Source organism: Heterodontus francisci, chromosome 20 (assembly GCF_036365525.1).
Source record: "Heterodontus francisci isolate sHetFra1 chromosome 20, sHetFra1.hap1, whole genome shotgun sequence".
Lineage (NCBI taxonomy): Eukaryota > Metazoa > Chordata > Chondrichthyes > Heterodontiformes > Heterodontidae > Heterodontus > Heterodontus francisci.
In genome coordinates, this window is record NC_090390.1 from 59,858,050 (window position 1) to 59,883,099 (window position 25,050).

Below are 25,050 nucleotides of genomic sequence, written 5' to 3' on the forward strand. Positions count from 1 at the left end.
TATTTAATCTTCTATACAGAGTCATTATTACTTTCTTATTCTTGTACTCTATGGCATTATTTATAAAATCCAAGATTATATTAGGGTTTTTATGGCTTTATCTGCCTACAGTCTCACTTTCAGGGAATTATGTACTTGAATTCCAGTGTCTTCTATTAAGTAAATACTCCCATTTCTTGTTATTTTTCTACCAGAATAAACTACCTTTATTGAGTTTTTTGATGAGGTAACAGAGAGAATTGATGAGGATAATCAGTTGATGTGGTGTATATGGACTTACAAAAGAAATTTGCTTGCCAGCTAAGTTGAAGCCCTTGGAATAACATGGACAGTGGCAGCATAGATACGAAGTTGCCTGAATGACAGGAAACTGAGAGTAGTGGTGAACAGTTGTTTGTCGGACTGGAGGAAGGTATACAAGGGGTTCTCCAGACGTCAGTACGAGTACCATTACTTTTCTTGTTCTATATTAATGAGCTGGCCTTGGGTGTACAGGGCATAATTTGAAAATCTGCAGATGACACAAAACTTGGACGTATTGTGAACTATGAGGATAATAATGAGAAATTTCAAGAGGACAGAGACAGGCTGGTGGAATGGGCGGACACAAGGACGATGAAATTTAATGCACAGAAGTGTGAATGGATACATTTTGATGGGAAGAGGGAAGAGAGGCAGCAGTTCAAGAAGGCAAGGGTGCCCACAGCCCACAAATGAATAAAAAACTAAAGGGTACAGTTCTAAAGGGGACGCAGGAACAGAGCGACCTGGAGGTATACGTATACAAATTGCAGGTAGCAGGGTAGGTTGAGAAAGTGATTAAAAAGACATGCAGGATTCTGGGCTTTATAAATCGAGGCATTGTGTACAAAAGCAAGGAAGTTAAGTGGAACCTTTATAAAATATTGGTTTGGCCTCAACTGGAGTATTGTGTTCAATTCTGGGCACTACATTTTAGGAAGGATGTGAAGGCTTTAGAGAGGGTGCAGAAAGGATTTAAGAGAATAGTTCCAGGGATGAGGGACTACAATTATGAGGATAGGTTGGAGAAGCTTGGGTTGTTCTCCTTAGAGAAGAGAAGGTTGAGAGGAAATTTGATAGACGTGTTCAAAATCATGAGGGGTCTAGATAGAGTAGATAGAAACCGTCCCCATTGGTGGAAGAGTCGAAAACTAGAGCACACCAATTTAAGCTGACTGGCAAAGGAACCAACAGTGACATGAGAATTTTTTTTGTGCATGAGAGGTTAGGATCTGGAATGCAATGCTCGACAGTGTGGTGGAGGCAGACTCAATCTTGGCTTTCAAAAGGGAATTGGATGAGCACCTGAAGAGAGAACATTTGTTGGGCCACAAGGAAAAGACAAGGGAGTGGGACTAGCTGAGTTTTCTGTCTTTACCAAGGAAGAAGACGCTGCCCAAGTCATAGTGAAAGATGAGCTATTTGAGACGCTGGATGGGCTAAAAATTTGATTAAGTGGAGGTACGAGAGAGGCTGGCTGTACTTAAAATTGATAAGTCACCAGGACTTACTGAGGGAAGTAAGGATGGAAATTACAGAGACACTGACCATAACCTTCCAATCCTCTTTAGATACAAGGGTAGTGCCAGAGGACTGGGGAATTGCAAATGTTACACCCTTGTTCAAGCAAGGGTGTAAGGAAGGGGCCAGCAAGTACAGGCCAGTCAGTTTAATCTCAGTGGTGGGAAAGTTTTTGGAAACTATGATTTGGGACAAAATTAACAGTTACTTGGACAAATCTGCTTAATTGGAAAGCCAGCATGGATTTGTGAAAGGCAAATCTTGTTTAACTAACTTGGTAGAGTTTTTTTTAATGAGGTAACAGAGAGGGTTGATGAGGGTAATGCAGTTAATATGGTGTACATGGACTTCCAAAAGGCATTTAATAAAGTAACGGGCTTGTCGACAAAGTTAGAGCCCGTGGAATAAAAGGGACAGTAGCAGCATGGATACGAAATTGGCTGAGTGACAGAAAACAGAAAGCTGAATCTTACCAGCCCCTCGACGTCGGGGTGGGGGGGAGGGGAGAGGGAGGGGGTGGTGGTGGTGACCTGTAAAATACTTGTGGGAGAGGCCCACAATGACCCGTGACGCCAAGAAAGCCACTCCACATATTACTGGCAGCGGTGAGTCGAGGCGAGGCGGGGCGGGGCCTTCATTTAAATATTAAAATTCATTAAAACGAAATGTAGGTTAACTGACCTGGTCACGGCAGCCGTCCCACTCTGATTTTACGGCCACTGGCCGAAACCCCGAGCACCTTCAGAACTCCATACGGAGTTCCAAGGCGAGACACTGGTGGGGAAGGACTGAAAATTGCAGTGCGGGAGGGGTGGGGTAGCGGGCAAAACACTTTTTATTGGCTGTGGGGTAGTGGGAAGAGGTTGAACGGAAAATGTTAAGAGGTTGGGGGGAGGGGGAAGTTCGCAATGTCAATAAAGTTTATTCAGGGTCAGTGACCCTAAAACAGACATTGGGAGATGGGTTGAAAGGGCCTCCAGCTTTCAATAAAACTTTTTAATTAGGTGTATACGAATTCCCCTTTAAATATTAAAATTTCATCTAAAGGCCCTTTAAAAATGGCCCCTGCACCGTGGCACCGAACACTGTGCTGGCGATGCAGCGGCCACCCCCTCTACATCATCAGGGCGGACGCTCTGCCCCCTCCATTTAAATGAGCCCCCGTGCAAAATATCGAAATAAAATTCAGCCCAGAAAGCAGTGATGAAGGGTTGTTTTTTGGACTGGAGGACGGTATATCGTGGGGTTTGCAGGACCTCTGCTTTTCTTGATCTATATTAATGAACTAGACTTGGGTGTACAGGGCACAATTTCAAAATTTGCAGATAACTCAAAACTTGGAAGTATTGTGAACTGTGATGAGGATGGTGATAAACTTCAAGAGGACGTAGACAGGCTGGTGGAATGGACAGACAAGTGGCAGATGAAATTTAATGCAGAGAAGTGTCAAGTGATTCATTTTGATAGGAACAACATAGAGAGGCAATATAAAATAAAGGATCCAATTCTAAAGGGGGTGCAGGAGCAGAGGGACCTGGGGTGTATAGTGCACAAATCATTGAAGGTGGCAGGACAGATTGAGAAAGTGGTTGATAAAGAATATGGGATCCTGTGCTTTATAAAATAGGGGCAAAGAGTACGAAAGCAAGGAAGTTAAGATAAACCTATATGAAATATTGGTTCAGCCTCAGCTGGAGTATTGTGGCCAGTTCTGGGCACAACACCTTAGGAAGGATGTGAAGGCATTAGAGTGGGTGCAGAAAAGAGTCACAAGAATGGATCCAGGGATGAGCAACTTCATATACATGGATAGATTGGAGGAGCTGGGGCTGCTGTCCTTGGAGAAGAGAAGACTTAGAGGAGATTTGATAGAGGTGTTCAAAATCATGAGGGATTTGGTCAAAGTAGGTAGGGAGAAACTGTTCCCTTTGGCGGATGGATTGAGAACCAGAGGGCACCGATTTAAGGTGATTGGCAAAAGAAGCAATAGCAACATGAGGAAAAATGTTTTTTTATGTAGTGAGTGGTTAGGATCGGGAATGCACTGCCTGAGAGTATGGTGGAGGCAGATCCAATCATGGTTTTCAAAAGAGAATTGGACAATTATCTGAAGAGACAAAATTTGCAGGGTGGGGGAGTGGGACAAGGTGAGTTGCTCTTGCAGAGAGCCGGCACAGACACGACAGGCCGAATGTCCTCCTTCTGTGCTGTTAGCATTCTATTATTCTACGTACATATTAAGTTACTTCTGACACTGTTTGCCCAGTCAGCTAACCTGTCCATGTCTTCCTGCAGTCTTTGATAGTTCTCACTCATTGGTAAACCTCGTAAATTGTGTCATCAGCAAATTTCAAGGTTATATTCCCTACAGTCAGTATCTTTATATGCTGAGAACAAAGGTGAACCTAGCACTGACCTGGGCACATCACTTTCCTTCTCCAGTGTCATCAATACCAACTTATCTCAACTCTTTGTTGTCTGTTTATCAACTAAGTTTCTATCCATTCTGCTGCATTTCGTCTTGTACCATACAATTTTTAAAAAAAAAAAGACTCTTGTGGGACTTATTAAACATTTTCTGAAAATTCATACACACAAAAGGTGTAGATTTCTGACTTTCCGTTCAAATTTAAAACTAGCATTGCGGATCAGTTGCCTATTATAGGAACTGCTCATTTTTCATTGAAATCAAAGTTAGTGAATTTCAGGTAGTTTTTATAACAGGCTGCCTTTACACCCAAGATCTTTTGGGCCTCCTTATCTCGAGAGACAGTGGATACGCGCCTGGAGGTGGTCAGTGGTTTGTGAAGCAGCGCCTGGAGTGGCTATAAAGGCCAATTCTGGAGTAACAGGCTCTTCCACAGGTGCTGCAGAGAAATTTGTTTGTTGGGGCTGTTGCACAGTTGGCTCTCCCCTTGCGCCTCTGTCTTTTTTCCTGCCAACTACTAAGTCTCTTCGACTCGCCACAATTTAGCCCTGTCTTTATGGCTGCCCGCCAGCTCTGGCGAATGCTGGCAACTGACTCCCACGACTTGTGATCAATGTCACACGATTTCATGTCGCGTTTGCAGACGTCTTTATAACGGAGACATGGACGGCCGGTGGGTCTGATACCAGTGGCGAGCTCGCTGTACAATGTGTCTTTGGGGATCCTGCCATCTTCCATGCGGCTCACATGGCCAAGCCATCTCAAGCGCCGCTGACTCAGTAGTGTGTATAAGCTGGGGATGTTGGCCGCTTCAAGGACTTCTGTGTTGGAGATATAGTCCTGCCACCTGATGCCAAGTATTCTCCGAAGGCAGCGAAGATGGAATGAATTGAGACGTCGCTCTTGGCTGGCATACGTTGTCCAGGCCTCGCTGCCGTAGAGCAAGGTACTGAGGACACAGGCCTGATACACTCGGACTTTTGTGTTCCGTGTCAGTGCGCCATTTTCCCACACTCTCTTGGCCAGTCTGAACATAGCAGTGGAAGCCTTACCCATGCGCTTGTTGATTTCTGCATCTAGAGACAGGTTACTGGTGATAGTTGAGCCTAGGTAGGTGAACTCTTGAACCACTTCCAGAGCGTGGTCGCCAATATTGATGGATGGAGCATTTCTGACATCCTGCCCCATGATGTTCGTTTTCTTGAGGCTGATGGTTAGGCCAAATTCATTGCAGGCAGACGCACACCCAAGAAGCAAATTGAAAATCTACCCTAATATCTGTTCATTCCCTTTATTTCTGTAAATAGTTACCTGATCCAAAAAACTCTTAAATTTGTCAATTATGACTTACCTTTAACAAATCTATGTTGGCAGTCCTTGATTAACTCACACATTCCTAATCTTAAATGATGAATTCTAATTATCCCCAGCACATGCTAATCTTCCTTCAAAGTTCAGGTTATTTGAAACAAATTTGACCAAATAGATGAACAGTGATGGTGTTGCGTTTGTAGACAAGCAAAATTAATTACATTCATTTTAAAATGCAATCAAAACAATAGTTATTTTGTTAATTAACACTTTGCATAATTAGCACTTTGGCCATAATTTCAAACAATGGATGATATGCAGTTTGCTGGATGTTGTAATATATACATAATTTGTAATTATTCGTGTCATTGTTCCTGAACTGGCTGGTTAACACCCACTTGATATTGTTTTTGCTGCTACCATTGGAGTTCAATATATGCACATGTGAATATGTAATTTAAATGTGCATTATTGCTCTTTGTGAGTCGCTTTATCCCAGCATATCACAAAGAGCATTTCCTCACTGTGTTACCATAACAACAGTACTCAGGTCCACACAATGTAATGGGTAATTGTGTTGACAGATTAGACATTTTTCTATCCTCCACTGTAGCTGTTCTCTGCAATACAAACAAAATGCCACAATATAAAAAAGGTATTAAAATAATTTGAAAATACCTTAAAGAAAAGAAAATCTGCAAACCACAATGGGAACAGAAAACGAGCTACATTGACTATGTAATGCAATAGGGATGCAATTTTCTGGATCTGCACAAATCCTACAATACAGTAAAATTCGTGCTGCTTTCTACTGCACCAGACCTTCCGGCAAAATTTCCTGCCAATCACTGCAGAATATGCTGGAATGCAAAAACCTCGTAAACGAACAGAAATCAGCATGGGGCTCAAGGCAAGTGCAGCACTTAGTCCATATTCCTTCTTTTAAGTCCCTCTTTATGAAAATTAAAGTTTTAAAGCAATCATTTATGCACATTAGGTACCGTAATTGTGGAAGCTTTTCAATTTTTATTTTAACATGTTTTGATGCCGTTAGCAAGCATTTAAACAGAGAAATTACAGTACAGGCCTCAGTAAGCAAAAAAGAATTTAAAAAATCACTATAAAACTGCATGGATTGTGACTTTGGTCCTTAGCTTTAATCTACACCTGCAGAACACCAGCACAAATGCAGGAAATTCATGTGAGCTTCCACCTATGTTAATGAGCTACAAAAGGTTTTGGCAGAGGTTTGGCAGAATCAGCAAAAAGGATTGAAGAATCTCAGACGTGGCTTAAAAACCAGTGTAAGTCACTTACATCCCAATTTCCTCCCTCTTTTACGCTCAAAAGTGGCATTATGTCATATATATGCTGCTGTTTTGGTGCAAGTTTCCTGGAAATTCTGGATTATGATGCCCCTGTGCACAATTTGGTCTGGTGCTCATCATGTATATAATGGGCTGAGTTTTACCAGCCCTCTGGTGTCAGGGGTCACGGGGTGGGCCCAGGAAATTCTTCAGGGACAGGCCCACCTCGACCCCCAAAGCTGAGAAGGCCCCACCGCATTTTACTGGTGTCGGCGAGGCTTCGATGCGGCGAGCGGCAGGACCTTCATTTTAATATTAAAATTTAAAACATGCAAATAAACCTACTTGGTCCTGACGGCCGTCCCACGCCGATATTCCGGCCGCCAGCTGGAATTCCCGCACCTTCAGATGTCCGCACGGACAACTGGGGTGCGACACTGGCAGGGACGGGGAAGCAGTGAAATTCTCGGGGCGGGGGTGGTGGAGAGCGGGCAAGAATCTTTAGATTGGTGGGGGGGTGGGGGGGGTGGATGGTGGGTTAAGGTTTAAAGTTAATAATGGTCAGTGGAGAAAGGTCAGAATCTGCATTAAAGTTTTTTTTGGAAGGGTATGGGAAATTAATGAATCAATTCTTCCTTGGGGGTGAATGAGGGAAGTGAAAATGTTACTGCATGTGCAACGGCAGATTCGCGCGGGCAGACTGCCACGATTTGTGGCACACTCAAAATTCAGCCCAATGTGCCCAATTAAAATACTGACATAATCTGTTTTATCATCACAATTTGATTTGGTTGGTACAGCTAAACTTTCACACTCTTGTACAAAAATATAACACATTGATCACCTGATGTGCATTCATGTCTCTTTAAGTGGTTACTATGTAACAAGCATTTAACAACTAAGAACATTGGTTACTGAACATCATTTCAGGTTAGTTTTATTCTGGAGACAAAACCTTTAATTTGTGGCCATTTTTGACATTGTGTGACAAATGGAAAAACAACTACTACTGTTTATCAGTACATTTCACACTTCTTTTAACAAAAGGTGTTTTGCCTGGTTTCTAATTGATTTTATTTCTGTCCATTCTATTGTCTATGATCTTGCCAACCCCATATATTTCAGAATAAAAATAGAGATTAGCCAAGCGGGTATATCAAAATTTTGAGTTATATATACTAATGAATCAAGTTAGTCTTTTTGTCTCAAACAAAAACAAGAAATGCTGGATTCACTCAGCAGGTCTGGCAGCATCTGTGGAAAGAGAAGCAGAGTTAACGTTTCGGGTCAGTGACCCTTCTTCGGAACTGACAAATATTAGAAAAGTCACAGATTATAAACCTATGCTGCCAGACCTGCTGAGTGAATCCAGCATTTCTTGTTTTTGTTTCAGATTTCCGTTTATAATCTGTGACTTTTCTAATATTTGTCAGTTCCGAAGAAGGGTCACTGACCCGAAACGTTAACTCTGCTTCTCTTTCCACAGATGCTGCCAGACCTGCTGAGTGAATCCAGCATTTCTTGTTTTTGTTTCAGATTTCCAGCATCCGCAGTATTTTGCTTTTATTTTAGTCTTTTTGTCTAATGAATTGGTGTCAGTATTACAACAGGAGCTTCTCAAGTCTCTTCCACTCAATATACTCAGATCCTGATAACCTACAGCTTCTTGTCTCATCATTTCACTTGTCCTAATTAAACTACTGTGCTTTGCCCTATGTTGACTGAATTTCATTACAGTCATGTGTTTCATTATTTCACTAGGAGCATGGTGAAGCATGGTGCAGGAGGGAGGGCTTCAGATTTTTGAGGTCTTGAGACCAGTTCTGGGGCAGGAGACACCTATCCAAAAGGGACAGGTTGCACCTCAACAGGACCGGGACCAATGTCCTCATGGGGAGATTCACTAGTGTGGTTGGGGTGGGTTTAAACTAAGTTGGCAGGGGGATTGGCACCTCATATAGAAGTAGAAAAGAGGATTAAGGTGAGAGTGTTAGACAGTACTAGAGAAGGGAGTAGTTCCGTATTAGATGGGAGCAGACTGAGAAGGACTACGAGGAATGCAAAGAGAGGATTACAATGTATGTGTGTAAATGCACAAAGTGTGGTGAATAAGGCTGGTGAGCTACAAGCACATATAGCTGTGTGGGGAATATGATGTAGTGGCAATAACGGAAACATGGCTTAAAAATGATGAGGACTGGGTACTTAATGTATAAGGATATAAAGTGTTCAGAAAAGATGGAGATGGAAAAAAGGGAGGTGGAGTGTCAGTATTGATTAGGGAAGACATTGCAGTGTTGGAAAGGGAGGATGTTCTTGAAGGGGTAAGGTCAGAATCCATTTGGTTAGAGTTGGGAAGCAAAAATGGTATGATCACGTTACAGGGGGTATTCTATAGGCCTCCAAATAGTGAGAGAAAGATTTAGAAGGGCAAATGTACAGGGAAATCACAGAGATGTGCAAGAACTACAGGGTGGTGATATTCGGGTCTTTAATTACCCAAATATCGATTGGGATAATTTTAGGTTAAAGGGTAAGGAGGAAGAGGAATTTCTGAAATGGGCTCAGGAGAACTTCCTTGATCAGTATGTTCTCAGCCCAACTAGAAAAGAGGCTTTTCTGGATCTGGTGCTGGGGAATAAGGTGGGCCAAGTGGACCAAGTGTCTGTCAGGGAGCATCTGGGTAAGAGTGATCATCGTATCATAAGGTTTAGAGTAGTAATGCAGAAAAGCAAGGAACAAAATAAGGTAGAACATCTGAATTGGAAGAGGGCTAATTCAACACGATGAGAAGGGATCTAACTAGGGTAGAATGGAACCAAAGACTGAAAGGGAAATCTGTATTGGAACACAGGGTTGTCTTTAAGGAAGAGATGCTTTAGGTACAGACTAGGTACATTCCAACAAGAGCGCAAAGTAAGGGAGCCAATAACATGGCTCCTTGGATGACGAGGGAGATAGAGATTATAATTAAACAAAAAGAAAAAGAGGGTGTATGATGCACATGGTGAATTTTTCAAGTGAGAACCAGGCCATATACAGTAAGTTGGGAGGGGAGGTGAAGAGAAAATTTAGACCAGCAAAGAGAAAATTTGAGAATGGAATGGCAGTCGACATAAAAGGGAACCTAAAAATCAAAAAATAATTACTGGCATGTAAGTACTAAGCGAGTAGTAAGAGGTGGAGTGTGGCCTATTAGCGAACAAGAGGGTAATATATGCTTAGCGGCATAGGGCAAGGCTAATCTACTGAATGAGTACTTTGTATCAGTGTTCACTGAGGAAGTGGAATCTGACAAAATATTGATAGAAGCAGAGAGTGTAGAGGCAATGGATAGTGTAAAAATTGAAGCTGGCTATGTTTAGGGTAGATAAATCGCCTGTTCTGGATGTCTTGCATCTCAGGTTGCTAAAGAAAGTGGGGATGGAGATAACGGAAGGGCCTGCCATAATCTTCCAATCTTCCCTGGATAGAGGAGAGGTGCCCGAGGATTGAAGAGTGGCAAATGTGATACCCTTGTTCAAGAAGGGGTGTAAGGACTGCCCTAGCAACTACAGGCCAGTTAGTTTAATATCAGTGGTGGTTAAGGTTTTGGAAACAATAATCAGGGAAAAAAAATCAACAGACACAGTGCATCAATCTTTGAACGTGGCAGGACATATTGAGAGAATGGTTAGTGAAGCATATGGGATTGTGGGCTTCATAAACAGAGGCATTGAGTACAAAAGCAGGGAAATTATGATGAACCTTTATAAAGCTCTGGTTAGGGCCCAACTGGATTAATGTGGTCCAGTTCTGATCAGCTCACTTTAGGAAGGATGTTAGGGTCCTTGAGATGGTGCAGAGGAGATTTACCAGAATGATTCCAGGGATAGGGGATTTTAGTTACAACATTAGGTTGGCAAAACTGGGATTGTTCTCCTTACAACAAAGGTGACTGAGTCATGGAGTGATACAGCACTGAAACAAGCCCTTTGGCCAACCGAGTCTGTGCCGACCATCAACCACCCATTTATACTAATCCTACATTAATCCAATATTCCCGACCACATCCCCACCTTCCCTCAATTCTCCTACCACCGACCTACACTAGGGGCAATTTACAATGGTCAATTTACCTATCAACCTACAAGTCTTTGGCTGTGGGAGGAAACCGGAGCACCCGGCAGAAACCCACGCGGTCACAGGGAGAACTTGCAAACTCCGCACAAGCAGTACCCAGAACCGAACCCAGGTCGCTGGAGCTGTGAGGCTGCAGTGCTAACCACTGCACCACTTGCCACCCACATTGAGGGGAGATTTAATAGGAATGTTCAAGATTATGACAGGCTTGGATACGTTAGACAAGGAAATTAATGGTACAAGGACTAGGGGACATAGATTTAAGGTTTTGGGCAAGAGATGCAGGGGGAATATGAGGAAGAACTTTATTATGCATCGGGTGGTTTTGACCTGGCACTCACTGCCCACAAAGGTGGTGAAAGCGGAGATAGGAAATGACTTCAAAAGGAAATTGGATGGCCACTTGAGGGAAATAGACTTGCAGGGCTACGAGGATCGAGCAGGGGAGTGGGACTGACTGGATAGCTCTGTGGAGAGCCAGCATGGACCCGATGGGCCAAATGGCCCCCTTCTGTGCCGTATATGACTCTATGACTCGGTGACATCTTCAGGTCAAATTGTGATCTGTTCTCCATGTTACCAACATACAGTTACCTCTGTTTATACTCACTCTGGTGTCGTTTAGATGAAAGGCAATTATTTTTACGTAGGTGAAAGATACCCTTTATGATGGTACTTGGCCATTTAGAGCTTTCCTCACAGTTATTATCCTATTATATACTCACTGGAGCTTGAAAACACACATTATGACAATATGGGTGGCACAGTGGTTAGCACCGCAGCCTCACAGCTCCAGCGACCCGGGTTCAATTCTGGGTACTGCCTGTGTGGAGTTTGCAAGTTCTCCCTGTGTCTGCGTGGGTTTCCTCCGGGTGCTCCGGTTTCCTCCCACAAGCCGAAGACTTGCAGGTTGATAGGTAAATTGGCCATTAGCAATTGCCCCTAGTACAGGTCGGTGGTAGGGAAATATAGGGACAGGTGGGGATGTGGTAGGAATATGGAATTAGTGTAGGATTAGTATAAATGGGTGGTTGATGGTCGGCACAGACTCGGTGGGCCGAAGGGCCTGTTTCAGTGCTGTATCTCTAAACTAAACTAAACTAAACACTCATTTTGTGTCTATTTATTATCTTGACTGAAACTAACTGTAATTGATACCTGTTACGACTGAGGTGGGAGGAGTGCACTGTCTTTCTCTAGTTCCACTTCTGTACGGGTCTCAACATATGTTTAAATGTTTACCTAGTTACCAATATGGCCAATTTTATACTCTATTTTTATTTCAGAATGAAAACCACCAACCATGTTTCTTTAATAAACAGCAAAATTATCAATTTATTATAAAACAAGACGTATTCAGTGAAGATGCAAAGCATTAACACACAGATTGAAATATGAAAGTTCCCTTCGAACTTAGCCCAACACACACACACACGTTAAAGAGAAAATAGAAAGGTTTTGTCTGCAGAGATGGCTTTACAAAAAAAAGACAAATAAAAACTTTGGCCAAATACCTGTTAATTCTTGAAGGAAAAGGATAAGATATGGAATGATATCTGTTCTCCCTTTTCTGGTGTCCCAAATATGCATAGATGGCTGTTACTGGGATCTTTTTGGAGCAATTCTCTTCAGGCGACGTCGAGGATTAATCTGGTAAGTTTTCCAGGAGTAATGCGGCATCAGGGATTTCAGCTATCACACAGGATTCTCAGCGTTTCTCAGAGAGGTGGAGAAAGGGTGAGCTGAGTGCTTCTTTCAGCAGGCTGCAAACCCAACTGACTCAAAACAATATTCAAAACAAAACAAACTCTTGACCACCATAAATCTGGAAATGTCACTTCTCTGTAAACAACTTCCCTAGTCACCAAGGCTCCTGTTATTTATTTGGCTTAAGACATGTGACATCCAGTAAGAGTTGTTTTTTAAAAGAGAAAGCTGAAGTTCCAAAGTCCTTCCAGTGACTTTTATAAAAAACAAAGCCCAGCATCTATGGAATCACTTCAGTCCTCCAAAGGAATCCATTTCCACAATTTTAAAACACGAGTTCTCACAAAATATAAAAAAAGTACTTTCAAAACATACCAATCAATATGTTTCTCCACTGGTTGGCTGAAATTTAGTTTTATGTTAAATAGTAGAAATGAAAAGTTTAGAATTAAAAGGGGAAAATAACAAATGTTTGAAATCTGAAATAAGCACAAAAATACTAGAATTGAAACATTTGTAGTAAGAATCAGAACTATAGAGTCATAGAGTCATTTACAGCACATTCAGGAGCTCATTCAGCTCATCGAGTCCATGGCAGCTCTCCACAGAGCTATCCAGTCACTCCCATTTCCCCACTCGATCCTCATAGCCCTATTTCCATTAAATGGTCATCCAACTTCCCATTGAAGTCATCGATTGTATGAGGTATCAATTTTCCACTGCTTGGGTGTGGTAGCCATACTGGTAGTGGGATTTAGATCTGTGGCTCTTTGAAATATTTTTAATATTTAAGAGCTTTACTGGGTAACTGATGGAAGAGGTTGGAGAAACATCTGTCTTAGCAACAAAGTACACATTGGATGGACAGGGCATGAGATGTCTATGAGAATGGAGAGGCATTTAAATATTTGAAAAGAGACAGTGCCACGATGAGCAGTGGGTCTATTTGGCCTTTTTTGCTGCATGAAATATCATGGAAGATAAATTCATTATGCAAATATGATTGATTTTGATAAAAATGTCATAGCTTCAATTTACTAACCGTGCATCTGTTTGACTGTAGTAACAATGGCTCCTATATTTGAGTAGGTAGGCATAAAGCCTAGAAGTTCAATTGCACCCAGCCAGAGGGGGGCTGTGCATTGCACACGATTGTTGGTGTTGTTCCAGGCAACACATAATATTCGTGCTGTTTGCTAATTATACGGTGAAAGGTTATCGGGGGTAGGTGGGAATGTGGAGTTGAGGTTATAATCAGATCAGCCATGATCTTGTTGAATGGCAGAGCAGGCTCGAGGGGCCAAGTGGCCTTCTCCTGCTCCTAATTTGTGTGTTCGTATGAGTCAGGTGCACAGACAGCACTACCCAATGTTAGAGTATGAACTAGAACATAATCAAAGTTATATGCCCTGTTGAAGATTTTGTTATGGAATAAAACTTATTTTACTGTAAGGCAGCAATTTCAGATAATGTATTTTGCTGAGCGCCTGTTTGGGAGACAGGATATTGGGTACCTCTGACACCACTTAAAGACAGTACACACCTCTTAAACAGGGTCTGCACCTGGCTGCAGACAAGAAGACGACTGAGCTGTACACCGAAGTGGCCGCAGCAAGTACTGAGAGGTCACCGAGGTTTTCCAGTGTTGCCTGGAGGCCCTAACGCAGGTAATGGAAAGGAGAAAGGAGATTGCCTTATTCCCCTCCTGGACTGCCCCCACCAACCAGGTGCAAAAAGCACTCCAGGCAACAACTTCACCGCCAATGGGAAGTATCACAGAGGAGACAAAGGTGAGGTGTTTAGCTCCCAGGATATGGTTGCAATGTCGAAAGAAGTTCAATTACCTCACCAGAGTTCTCAAGGTAAAAATAGTGCTCTCTTACTCTCTGCACACACTTCCACCACCTCCTGTTCGCTGCTCTCAATACTTGCAATTCTCCCCTCTACCACTTTGCTTCATTCTCATACAATTACTTTACCACACTTCACTGCACCTCCTTCTTCTCCTCAGACCCTCACACTCACCTCTACTGCAACCCTCACATCTGACACACTGCACACCAGCTATTCTGCCTATTTCACCCTGCACACAATGCATGGCAAACTGCAAGTGCTTTCATCAACCACTTCTCTCTCTCCTCTCCCTTTACACTAAATATTAAACGTTGTCCTGTCTTTCATTTTAGATGCTGAAGACATGAACTTACCTCTATCGCTTCAGTGAGAGTAACCAGCCTGCTTGATGATGCAGTGTCAATTTGTCTCACCCTCGCAAGCACCAACTCAGATACTGAAACCATGAATACTGTATTGGATAAGCTAGATGAGGAGTCTTCATGTGGCGAGTCTGTGGACACAAGTGTGCAGGAGCTAGGGCAGGAGGTTAGAATGCCACAGATGTCAATTCACACTCTTGCCCTGCTGCAGAGAACTCAGATGCTGACTTTCAAGTCCCAGTCCACTGAAAAAGGGCAATGGACATATACCAAGAAATACTAGGTGTATTGGACAGCCTGCCAGAAAACCTGCACACAATTTTGCAAAGTTCAACTCCCAACTTGTGTTGAGTCGTTGTGCAGAGCATGGACACCGTTCTGTCAAACATGGACTGAACTCCGTCAACACAATAATGGCAGCCACTGTCAAGGAGCCTCCCCGACAGCTCTTACAGGTGTCGTGGAATCTCAGACGGCTGTAATCTTGGCTTTGGGGACCACAATTGGCAGGGACTTCTAGTGCGTTATGCCACTCCTGCACTCTGTTCTCGAGTAGAGACAAGGACTGCTGAAATGCAGTCCCAGGAAAGTGGCCTTGGCTCCATGAGAGGCATCTGCAGTCCAGACAAAAATCGGAGGGCAAGGCTAAATGGATTGGCGAGATGTAGGTAGTGATGTGTTTCCGGGATCTGTACTGGAATCTCTTTTGTTTTCTATTTTGATAAATGATTTAAACTTGGGCATTATACCATTGTGGTGAGATGGGAACAAAGAAATAGAATGGAATTCACTCAATCAGGTTCCTCTGTGGAGCAAACACTACTTCTTGCTCATTTGGGAGTGTGGTGACTTGGTATTGGTCTGACCTTGTGAATATGGATGTGGGAGAATTGTCTAGAGATACAATGATGCTCTCATGTAATCCTTCATTTTATGTACATCACAATAAATCACAGAATAATACAGTGCAGAAGAGGCCCTTTGGCCCATTGAGTCTGCACCGATGCATTAAAACATCTGACCTGTCTACCTAATCCCATTTGCCAGCACTTGACCCATAGCCTTGAATGTTATGACGTGCCAAATCTGGAGGGGTGGGAGAGTCTGACATGGGTGGGAGAGTTTAAGAGGGGATACCTAAGCGTTCCTTGTGGGGCCTGGAGGAGCACTGTTCCTCAGACACTGCCTGCTCAGGTGAGCAAGTTAAAATTCCAACCAGTCCAGCTGCAAGAAATTTGCATATGGAAATTGTGATGCCCATACGGTGACAAGGATAGTGTTAAGACAAACTGGAAATGCATGCACTGGTGGTGTTTTTATATAAAGCAAATTGTGGCTGTTCACATTTTTATATAGAGAGGACCATATAAAACATAATGGTGTAAGAACAGTGTTGACAATCAATAGTTCTCTATAGAAACAACCTGATTTTAATTTCCATTCATCTCAGTGTAAAAGAAAATGAGGTGGTGAGTTGAAAATCTACCTCAATGTAATACTCTACTGCTCAAAAGGTTTGTATATGTCCCTCTTAAGGCTACAAAATGTCATTGCTGTTACCTGCATGTTGAGTGAGTTAATTGAAATGTTAATTACTGTTCAAGGTCAGAACCTTAGCCTTGATTGTTAGAAGGTCAATCAAGAAGCTGCAGATATTCTGGCATCAGTAAAGAAGGCACAAAGTCCTTCTTGAAACCTGAAAAGCAGACTTCAAATGATTTCAGTCTGACCTAACAACCCATAATCCTCAACTGCGGCCAGTTCAATTTCACAAATAACTCATTTGTAGTCCCTCCAGCACATGAGCCATTATGTCCTCTTATCTATCGTTGCGTTAGCAGTCTATTCCATGCAACCACTTTCCATCAAGAGAAAAAAATTCTAAACTCGAATATTAGCTGCAAGTGTAAATGGAGGAGCTAAAGCAATAAAACTGATAACTACTATTGCTAGCTCTCTAACAAATGAACAAAGACATTGCCGTTGTATAAAATTAATTTAGCCTATTTGGACGAAATAAATATTTTGTTCAAACTGAATTTTTTTTGGCCCTACAAAAGCCTTTAGTGAAATTGATATAGTATTCAGCCGCTTTCCATAAATAATTATGCCAATTATTTTGCTTTCCAGTGCTCTTAACTTTATCACAATGCTTAGCACTAACTTCTCCGCTAAACCAGCCAACCTGTATCTATGTTTAAAAACTGCCCTGAAACTGATAGCTGACTGGTGGATATGTCATCCTGAAGTGAAGGAGTGGTCACCTTGATAGAAGGTGACTTGTATGAAAAGTCTTTCATCCCACCTTCCTGTAATAAGTGAAACCTTAACTAATTCAGCTGAAACAGATTCAATGGTTTTAAATTTGCTACAATAATTGAATTTCACTGGTACTGCCTTACTTTTTTATGCTTCACAGAGGAAACATAACCTCCCATGAAAGAGCTGTGAAGAGCACAACACGAATTTGCATAAGTGCATTTGTGGCTTTTATTTGCAGTGGCTGTGTTTATTGAGAATATTTTTGCAGGATGCTCCAGCTAAGCTGGACAGCTTGTTTGTAATGATTTGCAATAGACAAGGGTGGCTAAAGACGATAACACAGCACGCCAAATAGATACATCACTGCACAGCATGGAATAATTGTTAAGCTTTCTAATTCTTCAGTGCAATGTCGGTGATAATGACAATGTAATTTTAGAGTACTGTCTGATTTCTGTTTAAACTCTATGAGGCCTGCATTTGACAATGGACAGATTGTATGTCACGCTCTCTAGCATGCAGCAAAAGCTTTACTTTATTTCAATGTTATATATAATCCTAAAGGTTTTGCTTTGCAATAAGCTGTTGGTAGCTTTAACTACTTGAGCATCACCTCTAAGTTATATGGCTATGACAAAAGTGAAGCAGAACTTGCACACTGGATTATGCACTATGTGTTGCTTGAGATCTAATTTGTTCAAAGCTATTCCTTTTTGTTGTTACCTTGTTGATCAGCATTGAATCTGCTTTCTGGAGAGAAAGCAATTATTTCTAATTGAAGTTTGTGTAATATTACTTGTCCCTTTGGTACGTGAACTATTGTAAGATTCTTAGGACTACAAGTAATATCCAAAGAAAACATGCATTTTGTTGTAACTTAACTTAACTAGAACCTATATATACACAAACAGTTACTGCACGAGCACATCTAAACACATCTTACTTTGTAGGCTACACCCACAACTCTCTGGTCATGTGTGATGCGACATCACTTCACTTACAGCCGTTAAGGTGATCATCCTACAACAGTTTGTGGCTATTTAGAATGAAACATTAGCTAAAGAGTCAGGCCAGGTTTTGCTGTCAGCAGCACTGTTCATTATACTTGCACTTGCTCATCGACTTTCTGTAGGCTTTTGTATGGCAGGTTCTTGTCAGCCAACTGTCAAAAAAAAAAGCACAGCACCCTCTACTACAGGGAATCTGGGACTTACGTGGACTGGATAAGCAATGGTTTGTCTCCTTAACCAATCAGATTGAAGTATCGTTAATGAGCAGCACAGATTCTGAGCCAGGAAGTATCAGTTGGAATATTACATTCAATGCCAAATCAAGTACAGAAAGTGGAACAAAGAGAAGGAAAGAAAGATTGGATTAAGAGACAGCAATATAGAAGACAAAGAAAAAGTAAAGCAGAAAAAGTAAAATACGCAGGAATGAGACTTCACACATGTAAAAGTTAAATTTCAGTGCCAGAGAGTTTTGGCAGTTATGAAAACTTACCATGCTATTAAAATTTATTTACACTGGAACAGAGAAGCCCTAAATTTTTCTGGCAAGTTTAGTGGGTATATGTCACATATCTAACACAACGTCATGGCATTCCATGTATTTCAATGTCGAGGCTCTTGATTAGATACCCACGTAGCTTCTGGAAGGGCAGGGAAATACCGACAGCAAATTTCTGATTTCCGCGTTTAACTGCGCATGTGCAGTCACCCGCAGTTGCTCTCCGATTTACACTTTAATAGTGGTGACGCTATTAGCCTCATCGTTATTTCTACAGCAAAATCTGGCCCATTATTTAATTTGCATTTATTACATGGAGGAAGCAGCCCTTGTGAGAGATACAGGTGCACAAAATGCATGTTAATTGTGAAAGGTAAACTGGGTAAAGATACACCAGGCCAGAACTTACTGTAAAAATAATAGAAAGCTACCATTATATATGCACAAATCTGACAACAACTTCAGGCAAGTTCAGACGCATGGTTAAAAGTGAAAATAAAAGTTGCTGTCCACTCGTTCTGCTGCTTTGTAAACTGCTCAAACAGCATCTCGCCTCTGGCTCGCCATTGAGATTGTTCTGAAAGTGCTTCCATTTTTAAATATTTTTTGAGGGCTCGTGTTTAAAAATTGTGGAAATTGATTCAAATAAAAGACATACATTTCATAGATACTGGACTTTGTTTTTTTTAAAAATAAGGTCACTGGAAGGACTTGGGACTTTGTTTAACAACAAACCCTTATTGGAAGTCACATGTCTTAAGATAATAAAACAACAGGAGCCTTGATGACTATGGGAGTTGTTTACAGGGAAGTGACATGTCAGGATTTATGTTGGTCAAGAGTTGGTTTCATTTTTGGATATTGTTTTGAGTCAGTTGGGGTAAACCTGCTAAGAACAAAGCTACCAGCTCATCCTTTTTCATCTCTTTGAGAAACCCTGAGAATCCATTCTGAGGGTTGGAGAAACTGATGCTGCATTTCTCCTGAAAAGCCTGCCAGATAAGCCTGAAGAGAACTGCTCCAGAAAGATCCCAGGTGATAAAAACATCCCAATGCTTTCTATGCCTGATTCGGCATTGAATCAAATATTCTAACTTATACCTCCTCTCTCAAATTCTGTGCCGCTCGTTGATGCTTTTTTAAAATCTATTTGGTTCAGAAGATATACAATTGCTTGTCTTGTTCACACAAGTTCCAGATGCTCTGTAGAGGGCATGCCGCCATTTGGATCTCTGACTTAAAGTAGCTTCCAATGCAAAAGGGTCATAGAAATTAAATGAGCAAATGTAAAGAATGCTAGGCGCCATTCATTCACCAGCTACAGAAAATTCAGGCCCAATGGAAGCAGCAAAGAAGGAAAAGGTTTATACAATGTGTTCAGGATTACTTTATAGATCAGTGTGTTTTGAGCCCAATGACAGGCTATGTTAAACCTAATTCTAAGAAATGAAGTGGGATGAATCAGTAATTTAAGGTAGAGGAACATGTGCAAAACAGTAATCATAACAATTAAGTTTGATATACAAATTGTAAAGAAAAGGTAACAAAGATAAAGTTACTTGACTGGAAAAGGTCAATGCCAGTCGGATGAAAAGCAATCTAGCCAGATAAATGAAAAATAAGAAGATTTACAATATATCGCCCATCATACCCACACCAGCTGAAAAAGACCTAACCCAGATCCTACATATAAAAAGACATTGCCTGGTGATTAATCTTCTTAAGAAATGGAACCAATTGCAGAGCTTCAGAAAGTGATACTGCTGGATTGAAGGACAATGCAGAAAATTCAGAGGAAAGAAAGAACATGCAAATGATTTTAAATTTGACAGAATATTTCCAATAGCCTATGAAATTATAATTCCAGTGGGATGCTACCTTAAAATTGTGAGAGAAAAATCACATTTTATGTGCAGCCTGAAGGGACAAGGCTGTGGTGTACTAACGCACTGGGCTATATGATTGTATTCCTTCCTATAAGACTTACCACTTTGATACCCAGTTGAATCGAGTGAGAAAGAATATTCACAAGCAGGAAATAATTTGCAATTCAGAGGGACAGAAGGAAAGCAAAAAGGGGGAGTAAATAGTTTTAAAATTATTCCAACTGCCTAATAATTTTAGAACTCCATGTAATTCCTTTTTATTTGTTCATGAAATATGGGCATCTCTGTCAAGCCCAGCATTTATTGTCCATTCCTAATTGCCCTGGAGAAGGTGGTGCTGAGCTGCCTTCTTGAACTGCTGCAGTCCATGTGGTGTAGGTACACAGAATTTTGACCCAGCGACAATGAAGGAACAGTGATATAGTTCCAAGTCAAGATTTTGTGTGACTTGGAGAGACACTTGCAGATGGTGGTGTTTCAGGAGTCTGCTGCCCTGGTCATTCTAGGTGGTAGATATTGCCCATTTGGAAGGTGCTGTCAAAGGCATTTTGGCAAGGTACTGCAGTACATCTTGTATATGGTACGCACTGCTGCTACTGTGCAGCGGTGGTGAATGGGGTGCTGATCAAGCTAGCTGCTTTGTCCTGGATGTTGTTGGAGCTGCACTCATCCAGGCAAGCCGAGAATATTCCATCACGCTCCTGATTTGTGCCTTGTTGATCGTGGACAGGATTTGGAGAGTCAGGAGGTGAGTTACTCACTGCAGAATTCTCAGCCTCTGACCTGCTCTTATAGGGCAGAATCTTCCCAGTCCCACGGGGCAGGCTTGAAGGCAGCACTGGAAGGAATTTCACAAAAGTTGACATGGGGTCAGCAGGCCAATGTGTTCCTCCTTCTGGGCGATCTTCTCAGAGGTGGGTCATCACCTTCAGAGGCTACCTGCCCAGCAATGATAGGTAGCTAATCTGCATAATTAAATGCCCATTTGTGGGCTGATTGGGCATGCTGCTGGAATCGGCTTGTCAGTGCTGGCCTAAGGGGTCTCGTGAGGCCTCCTGCTTTCGCCCCCCCACCCCCAGTGGAGTTGCAGCCATCAGCAGGCCACAGCTATGGCTGCCAGCCATCTTGTGAAGGGACTTCCCCTCCACAGGGGTGGCCTCACAGCTGTGGCCACCATTTGTTTTAAACAAATCCAAATGGCTTCAGAGGGCACCTCAAAATGGAGCTGTCCTCACATTCCTCCTCTGACAGAGCCAGCGCCCATTCTCTGGCAGTGAGGTTGCTGTTCTTCCAAGGCTATCGGCCCTCTGATTGGGCCTGGAGCTTCAGGGGCTGGGCTGGCCTCTTTATTTGGATGGTAGAGCCGAAGGCAGCCAATTAAGAGGCTGCCTCCGCGAAGATCTCCCTGGCAAGTGCCCTGACAATCAGAGTGAGGTCGGCACCCGGAAATGGTCCCGACTCACACTCATATCTGAAGAGCAGAAGATTCTGCCCGTAGCCACAGTATTTGTGTGGCTGGTACAGTTAAGTTTCTTGTCAATGGTACCCTCAGAATGTTGATGGTGGGGGATTCAGCAATGGTAATGCTGTTGAATGTCAAAGGGAGATGTTTTGATTCTCTCTTGTTGGAGATGGTTATTGCCTGGCACTTGTGTGGCATGAATGTTATGTGCCACTTATTAGCCTAAGCCTGAATGCTGTCCAGGTCTTGCTGCATGCGGGTGCAGACTGTTTCATTATTTTAGGAATTGCAAATGGAACTGAACACTGCGTAATCATCAGCAAAATCCCCACTCCTGACCTTATATTGGAGGAAGGTCATTATTGAAGCAGCTGAAGATGGTTGGGCCTAGGACGCTATCCTGAGTAACTCCTGCAGTGATATCCTGGGGTTGAAATGATTGGTCTCCAACAAACACAACCATCTTCCTTTGTGCCAGGTATGACTCCAACCAGTGGAGAGTTTTCCCCTGATTCCCATTGACTTCAATTTTACTAGGGCTCCTTGATGCCACATACACTCAAATGCTGCTTTGATATCAAGGGCTGTCACTCTCACCATATGGCTTATCACTAACCTATTGCAGGGAAGGGATCTTACAGCAAAATTGCCATTACCTACATTGATCTTTGGCTATGTCTAAAAATGGTGCCTCATTAATTTTTCAATGTCCACCATCGATGAAATCTTACATCAATCTCCTAATCCTGGAGAAACCCCTGTAATGTATAAATTACAGTACCAAATATACAAATAAAAATAAGTATATTGCAAAATTACCATACTAAGGGCATTACATTACGAAACTGTTTTTTTTCCTGTTTTATCTAGCTATCTTCAGCTAAAGCAGTGGAAATAAACTGGTCCCATTTTCACACATAAATCAGTCATTGAAACATTAATGGTTATCAGTGGAAGGTTTATATATCTTTATGGCAGATCTATCAGTCATCTTTCTTTTCCCCTCTCTCTTTCTCTCCGAGGTTCTCTCTCAGGGATGCTATACATTCTCTCTGATTAACTAATTGTTAGGACTCCACTCAGTTCAATGGCAGGAAATGTTCATTTCTTGTATCAAAATGCAGAACATAATTGCAGTGTAATCTTTTCCAGCCTCCAAATGCTTTCATATGCAGATCAGAGTAATCACAGTAATATTATTTCCATTATACCAGCCAAGCCTGACAGTTAGAAACATGCCACACTGGCATTGTTTGACCCAGGTGAATTATGGATGTCCAGATTATAATGTTATTCATGTTTGCATCTGACTGTGAAAGTATGGGTCATTTGGTTTATGCAGCACATTGATAGCTACTGGAAGAACAAGACAACAAGAACTACATCAACTTGTTTTATGTATTACATAGAATTTGCAGAACAGAAGTAGGACATTTGGCCCAACTGGTCTATGCTGGTTCTGAAAACAAAGACAACTTTGGTAAATGTAACTAATGCAGGGAGATTAGTGCGTGCAGCTGGAATTTAGATTTCCTCCCCATTTTATGCTTCCAGCCAATTTCCAGCAAGGGACTGAGGGCAGGACTTCTGTCTGCACGCCTCTTTACATCAAGGGGATGTGCATGGGCGATTTCACGGGATTCCCTGGGAAATTCCACCCCCTGCAGGTGAGGGCAGCCTGCTTGGCCATGCAGATGATCCTGTTCCAGGAATTTGAAAGAGATCTCTGGCTTGGGGCTAGGATGTGTGGGCGTTCCATTCCATTGGTCTTCCACCAGAGGAATTTTCAGTAAGATGCATCACAAGAGGTTTGCTAGAAAAATTCAAAAGTATTCAAGGAAGTATTTGGTATGGCACAAAACCAGTGCAGACCTCTAAAAGGCGAAGGTTTTTCAATCAACAAATGAGGTAAGAAATAGTTTCAAGCTAAAAGAACAGGTGTGAACAAATACTAGGAAAAGTGAAAATCCAGTGGACTGGGAGAGCTAAAAGAAACAAAGGGATACAAAGAAAGTAATAAGAACTGCAAAGAGGGAATAGGACTAAAAAACTGCAAGGAATATCAAAAGAACAGCAAAAGTGTTTCTAAATATCTTGAGAGAATCGTGAAGAGGAATATGAACCCATTAAAAAGACAGATGCGCATGAAGCAATAATGAACAATATGGAAATGGCAGACTTGTTAAATGAATATGTTGCATCCAATATCACACTGGAGAAAAACAGCAAAATATTATTGGTATAAAGGTACCTAAAATTCTGTTTTTTCATTATGTCTCTGTGAAACACTTTGGGACATTTTTATGATGTAAATGCTGTTATATAAATGAAAGTTGTTGTTGTTATTCTTTATCTGGCACAGAAGCTAGCAAGGATTTTAACCAGTGACATGCAATTTGATTTCATATGCAGTAAACAAATGTGAAGTTGCTTAATATTAAAGTAGCTAAGTCCTGCAATGCATTTTCTCTTTGTTTGTCCTCACCAAAGGGGCAATAAATATTATTTGGCCTTATTGCGAACACAAGGAAAATAAAGAGAAAATTGTGAAAAAGAGTAGCTAATACCAAGTACTCCTACATACAATCATGAAAGCAAAGAATTTCAATTTCATTAATAGAACTGCTAATTGCATGCTGACAGATCAACTCCCATCAAACCATCTTTGATATTAATTAGAGTGCCTATCACTGCTTTATTTTAGTCAATTTGGGTCTATTCATCTCATTTGAACATTGACTCTTTAATTGAAAACATCTGTAGTTTTACTGAAACCTCCCTATAAAATATGGAAAGCTGGCAATTGTTCCCTGCTGAAGAAAGTATTTTGCCAGCAGCAGTTCACAGCTCAGTAAGCCCTGGTTGCAGTGAAATATTTCCTTTGCAATTATTTTACATTAGAGTTATTAAACAAGTATTTGAAAAATGGTCAATTGTCAACAATTTAGTACGACAAGTAAAAAGACGCTGCTTGCCCATAATCAAATGCCAATTGACTTGGCAGTTCAACAGTTGACAAACAATTCTAAATGAGAAATTCAATTAAAGTTATCAATAAAGTATTCTGACAAAAAGGCAAAGATGTGTTTCATCTATTTAATGGTGGCAAGTATCAGATATTAACATTTGGCAATGTTATTTACATATTTCCCAAACTGTATCTGGATATTACAAGAAGATACCTTCCACTTTGAATCAAGTAAAAGAAACAATATTTTATGGATTTTTTTTCTCTCCAGGTAGAGCATTGCCGGAATCAAAGAGAATATAGAAAGATATGCTGAACATTTTCAGGCCT

At 41.6% G+C, this 25,050-nt stretch overlaps 1 protein-coding gene across 4 annotated transcripts in view; it reads left to right on the forward strand.

Annotated features, from left to right (window-relative positions):
• plpp4 (phospholipid phosphatase 4) overlaps positions 1-25,050 on the forward strand; it is a 312,399-nt gene that overhangs the window by 49,571 nt on the left and 237,778 nt on the right. The window contains exon 1 of one of the 4 annotated variants that reach the window (XM_068053362.1): positions 23,614-23,660. The exons of 2 other annotated variants lie outside the window; for them this stretch is intronic. In XM_068053362.1, the coding sequence (XP_067909463.1) occupies positions 23,656-23,660 (5 nt within the window). In that variant the 5' untranslated portion in view covers positions 23,614-23,655. Of the gene's footprint in view, positions 1-23,613; positions 23,661-23,923; positions 24,000-25,050 lie in introns of those variants that run through there. One more of the 4 variants, XM_068053363.1, reaches the window with a different exon arrangement.